At 39.3% G+C, this 6,000-nt stretch overlaps 1 protein-coding gene across 1 annotated transcript; it reads left to right on the top strand.

Moving 5' to 3' along the window:
- The first annotated feature begins 2,909 nt into the window (after positions 1 to 2,909).
- LOC146460806 (proline-rich transmembrane protein 4-like) lies at positions 2,910 to 5,410 on the top strand. Its single transcript, XM_085087673.1, has one exon. It carries the CDS (start codon positions 3,177 to 3,179, stop codon positions 4,149 to 4,151), a length of 975 nt encoding a protein of 324 aa, XP_084943799.1. The 5' UTR covers positions 2,910 to 3,176; the 3' UTR covers positions 4,152 to 5,410.
- Positions 5,411 to 6,000: the final 590 nt, after the last annotated feature.

Here is a 6,000-nt window from a genome sequence, read left to right as displayed (position 1 = left end):
ATTATTAAAGATTCTTCAAAAAGATTTATGTCCCTCAGTTTTAATTTCCACTTTTCTTACCATTAACTTCAACTTAGCTTACAAAAACATTTTAACAAGCGAGATCAAAACCTCGGTTAACTGTTAATCGGTGATGAACGTTAATGGGCCCGCGGGCCCGCAGTGGCCCGATAAGTATAGTTTGCATGTTTTTTGTTGTTGTTGTTGTTGTTGTTGTTTTTTTTTTTTTCGCCGATTACAGGTATGGTACTTGGCCAATGTTTTCGTAGAATTACAAAGACTTTAAAATTTAGCATTTAAAGCTAATATTATTGACTTCTGTTGAGAAGCATTTATCACCAAGGACACTTTTCGCGCCCGGTAAGTTCTCGAGAACTTCTAGAAACGGACCTCCAGGTACGGATGTGCAATCCAACGATATTAAACAAACAAAAGTTTTCGTGTCCGAACGTTGAAACACTCAAATGGTCTCAAATAGCTAGAAACATTTTTAAAAAGTATCAAAGTGTTGAGGAATAAATTGTTAATTAAGGGGATTGTTCTGTCGCACTTTGTAATAATCATCGCACTTTGTAATACCTGTCGCACTTTGTAATAAAACTGTCACACTTTGTAATACCTGTCGCACTTTGTAATAACACTTGTCACACTTTGTAATAAAATAGCTATCGCACTTTGTAATAACAAGTTGTCGCACTTTGTAATAAATGAAGCTGTCGCACTTTGTAATAACAAGTTGTCGCACTTTGTAATAAGCTTTTAACGTACTTTTGAATACGATGTTTGGTGGAAAATAAGTGAATTAACTAATGACTTAGGGTACAAATACGTTCTTCTTTGATATTTTACTTTGCACACTAAACTGAGGGGATGAAAGAGAAAAAACTCCATCTCCTCCACGATTCTCGCAACTGTTAATTGTCTTGACTACGATGCATCGGGACTTTCTCATCACGAGTAAGGACCTTTAAAAATCGGTTTTGTTAAGCCGCTCCATTGACTCGGTATTAGTCTAATTTACCGTGCAAATGACCCTATTGCATGTTTAATTTGTAAATGATAGCTTAATTCAGGTGTTAAAAAGGTATTTATCAACGGGTCTTAAGATCTTAGATAAAGATTCGGATTTGAAATATAATGGCATCTCCTGCGGATGAAAATGAAAATGGCTTGTCTCCGTGGGGTTTTAGAGAGGAAGAAAATGGAAAACAACCTGTGATGATGCTCATCTGGCTCAGGACAGAAGGAGAGATTTGGTGTTCTCTTGCAAATCCCGGGCAAAAAGTTTTCCTCTGCTCCCAACCAAGTGGTTAAAGACATGCTAGTCTAACCGTGCTATGCATGACCCACACCTCAAAGTGACTTCATCGATCTAGGGCAGGAGGCATTTGTACATCTCACACAATGGTTTCGACTAATGCTCGAAGGGAAAGGCGGTCACATTGCATTCATTCCACCCCAGTGGATCCTTTTGAAGGTTCTGGTTAATACTCAGTTCAAGGGGTAAGCATACCCAGATCTGTGGACCACCCTTCTAACAAAGAAACCCGACAAAGATGATCTCGAAGATGGATTCCACTTGGTAGAAATCGTATTGGTTCTTCATATCTCCGCTGCTCAGCTGGGAAAGGGCATAATCAGCCCAAAATAGATTCAAGAATGATTCACATTCCTCCCTTGGTGGAGAAACTCTTGCAGATCTCATGGGAATCTCACTGAAGGGTTCATCAATTCTGGATTTTGATCCACGAAAACCATTTCTCCAAGCTTGAGGATATAATGCATCAGATATTCAGAATATATATAGAATCTATCCAGTCTTTTCTTTCTTGGCCGACCTCTCACTGCAACTCCCATCTACTAATACCTCAGCACACACCAAGCGAAGAACGATACAACTATAAATTCGATAATTTACCGTGCTTGCATCTACTGCGCAGAGCTATCAGCCATTTATACTGCGTTGCGTGTATATTTCGAAGAACTGTGGTATTCGTCTCGTAATGGTGTCCAAGGTATCCCGACGTTTAGCCACGTTTGTAGCACCTATTTAAAGTCCTGTGACTACTCCCCCCCCTCCCAAAAAGAAACCTCACATAGAACAAGTAGCGAGTCACTTGAAGCCTTCGTCTCCCTTACTTACCCTTGGACTCAACCCTCTCGCTCATCTTTTTATTTTTACCTGGAGTTATTTACCCTCTGTTCAGTTATTACACTCCATCGTTGCTAAACAAGCTATGTGATCTCCAAAATAACAATTGGGAGAAGCGTGGAGTAGAACGCGTTCGTCCCCTCAGTTAAGTATGCAGAGTAAATTATCAAGGAAGAACGTATTTGTGCCCTGGGGGATTAGTTAAGTCATATATTATCTACCAAATATCCTATTCACAGGAAATTTGAAAGCTTATTACAAAGTGCGACAACTTGTTATTACAAAGTAAGACAGCTATTTTATTACAAAGTGTGACAAGTGTTATTACAAAGTGCGACAGGTATTGCAAAGTGCGATGATTATTATAAAGTGCGACAGAACAGGGATTTATTTGAACAGGCCAATATTTTTTTCTTTATCAGAACTCGTAAAAATTACGAGATGTAAAGCCTGATGTAACTGTAACAGTCTAAAACGCTACATTAATCCATCGTGGTAAATGTTTAAATAAGGCACAAATGTTTGCATCCCTTCCGGCCGTTCCATATTAATGGCGTTGTGCGACTTATAATTAACCTGATATCACGATCAAGAATTTCCTAGTCGATACTTAAAGCAAATGAAACAGCCAATCAAGTCGAAAACGAACCTGGATTGGAAAAATTTTTACCCTCACGACAAAATGAAAATTTTATTCGAATTCGTTGAATATTAAACAGTTTCGCGAGTCAATATTTTTAGCAACACTGAATTAATCAGCTCCTTTGCTGATTGGATCTCCGTCAAGTACGTAAAACAAACAGGACGAAAGCTAAAACGGGATAAAATTAGAATTTCAATTCATCAGCTTCATTGCCACGAAGTGAATTTTCAGAATGTTTCCCACATTTCAAGACTGACCAGTAAATTATCGGCAGCACAAATTATTTCAGCTGTTTACTATTTGAGCTGCTTCTGGATGTTTCTCCTGTCTGCGTAAAGTTCATACAGTTTACTTTGTACTATAAAGACTCCATCTCGTGCCATGTCAAGCTCATTGTCGACAACAGGAACTTCACTTGCATCCAAAGTAGTATCTTCCGTCCCACATGCCGAGCCAGGTCCATACTGGCCTGTAGCAAAACAGCGCTGGGGAATCGCTTGGGAGTTCCACTGGGCTGGATTTGGTGTCCTCTTCAGCATTTTAGCGGCACGCTCTTTACTCGCTCTAACACAAATCAAAACCAAACAACGATTTGGTCGAAAGCCCTTGTTTATAACCATTAACGCTTTGCTATTCACGTTAGGAGTAACGCGAGCGTTGTTCTTGTTTTTGGATCCTTACTCATCCGGAGACAATGGCGTTAAGAGCCCGGATTGGTTGACAATGCTTCTCTTTGGCATCGCCTTTCCTTGTTTAACGTCTTCATTTTGTTTGATCCACTTGGCTTTTGTAGAAGTCGCCAAGATCCAAATTGGATCCAAAAAGCTCCAGAGTATTCGATTTTTAGGCGCTGTCATTATAACTCACTTTGTTATGGTCATCACAGCGGAAACGACAACCGCCATCAAGCCAAACTTCGCGCCATTACTGATTCTGTGCCAGTCGTTTTTCATTCTTTGGGCATTTTTTTTGTCGGCGAGCTTTATTTACAGTGGTTTGAAAGTCATTCGACGCACGAGAAAAGTAAAGAAAGAATTCGAGGCCATCGAACTTGGGGAAGCGAGTAGTGGGAAACGCTGGCATGTAACAAACACTTCTAAAGTTGCCAAAGTCACTTTCGCGACAAGTACTTTGGGATTTGTTTGCTGTGGACTGCAGATTTATTCAATGTTTGGTGTTTACAGTTTGTATAGCAAAGCTGTAAATCCGTCTCCCTGGCCGTGGTGGGCATATCAGACTTGTTTTCGTTTGGTTGAATTCTGCATGGCTTGTACAATAGCCTACAGTGTGGCCCAACCCACTGGACATAAGGTCAAAAAACGTTTGCGTCGTACCTGTTTACACTCAAAAGTGTAAACAGGTACGACGCGAAAGTAAGCATAAGAAAAAGAAATATTTTCTTCTTTCTTACGTGGCTCTTGAAACTGAAATCTTACCTTGTGATGCGTGACTTCAAGTGGCAAAGGTCGCCGGTGAGGAGGGGGGAAGGGGGAAGGATGAAATGCTATCGCCAAGTGCTCCAGAAGCGAATAACTCATAATTCTTCGTTCGGTTATGTTTTGCTTTGGAATTGACTGATTTGCACGATAAAAATAGACAGATACGTTCACATATGACTACTCTTAGTCCTGTAGTGTAAACCGTCTTAGCTTTAAAGGATGTACCAGTTTGAAAGCCAAGCAGTACCAGTCATGTGAGCTGAGACATGCGACTCGTGCAGGTTCCATCGCGTAAATGACAGTTCCTTGTCCTTGTCCGGCTCGGCACCTTCAGTCAAGGAACTAATTAAACAAAAACAAAAACGAAACAAAAAAAAAAGAGGTGGGGTACGAGTTTTGCTTCCATCTCAAAGTAAAGTGTTCTGTCATGTTGTGCAACTGAAAAAGCAACAGCGTAGAACGAAACTGTGGAAAAATTTGCAATTTTTGCTTTTCTACCGAGCTGTCGTGAATAGAAATGACTATGAAGTTTATCATAAATTGCCGGGCTCGATTTTGGGCTGCAATTTGAACAAGGATTTCATGACAGTTTGTAGTTCATTTGTAGTTTGCGTAAAATGGCTGGTACCGTTATGTGATCACTGTGTGTATTAGAAAGGTAGAAAGGTATTGATAAATTTGTTTGAACCTAAAGTTTATTGAAAATATTTATCAGCAGCGATTTAATACGCTCAATAATTTTTATTATAACGCAGTTCTGTTACAAATTTGCCTGGAGCTTAGCGTTTATTTAATGGAAAATGGATTTGTTTGTAGTTCTTGTAGCAAAATAGACCCTTCTCCAAAATGGCGGCAACAGATTTGAATGAGTTAAAATTGAACTGGATGAAAAACTGTTACCAGCCTGGAAATAGTACCTTTACTTTAGAAACCTTGCAAAGTTTCAACATATTAGGTGTTATATCAGCTTAGGAAATGTAAGATGAAATGGGGGTATAAGTCATACCCCCCAGTCATACAAACGTCTGCAAATTTTTCAACTTACATTTTCTCAGCTGATATTACATCTGATATACTGAAACTTTGCAGGGTTACTAAAGTAAAGGTTCTCTTTTTAGTGGTGGTATACCTTTTTAATTTTAACTTTTTTGAATTTTCAGCCGCCATTTTGGAGAAGGGTCGTATCACAATGTCTTTTAGGGCGCAGGGGATAGGGGAGAGGGGGACTCGAGGAGATGTCAAGGAATGCAAGAATAGTGACTGCCGTGAATCGCGAAAGCAAGACAATCACATCTGCGCAGTCTTCAATACTGAAAACATTATTAAAAAAAATAAAGAAAGACCATACATTATAATTAAGCTCGGTAGTAAAATAATGCAAATGAGATGTTCATCTTGTTATAACCAAGAGATAAAACTTGAGCTTAAAATTTACCTTGAGTTCTTTCTTTCTCTCTTCAAAACCACACGGCGCTTTCGATAATTAGGGATATTTAGAATTTCGTTTACGGCAAACTTCAAACGTCAGATTCGGTTTATGTTTTCTTTAGAAAAAAAAGTTCATGGATGAAAACAGTGCAAAACAATTCTGACCTTTGATGCTGGCGCAAAACTACTAAATTTTGCTGAGAAACTGAGAACAGCGAGAGATGACTGTAGGCAGTGACTGTAGGATAAACATGGTTACGTGATCATTTCTGCCCTTTGACGTTTGCCAGTGTAAAAGCAATTGTAAATCTCTCTATTGCTGATCCTAGCATTACGCA

This window comes from Pavona decussata, unplaced genomic scaffold, assembly GCF_977016875.1.
Source record: "Pavona decussata unplaced genomic scaffold, jaPavDecu1.1 SCAFFOLD_207, whole genome shotgun sequence".
Lineage (NCBI taxonomy): Eukaryota > Metazoa > Cnidaria > Anthozoa > Scleractinia > Agariciidae > Pavona > Pavona decussata.
Note: the sequence above shows the minus strand (reverse complement) of the source record. Positions and strands in the feature narration are given on the sequence as shown.

What these genes read in the sequence shown, in the direction of transcription:
- LOC146460806 (XM_085087673.1), top strand. Translation starts at nt 3,177, where the DNA reads ATGTCAAGCTCATTGTCGACAACAGGAACTTCACTTGCATCCAAAGTA.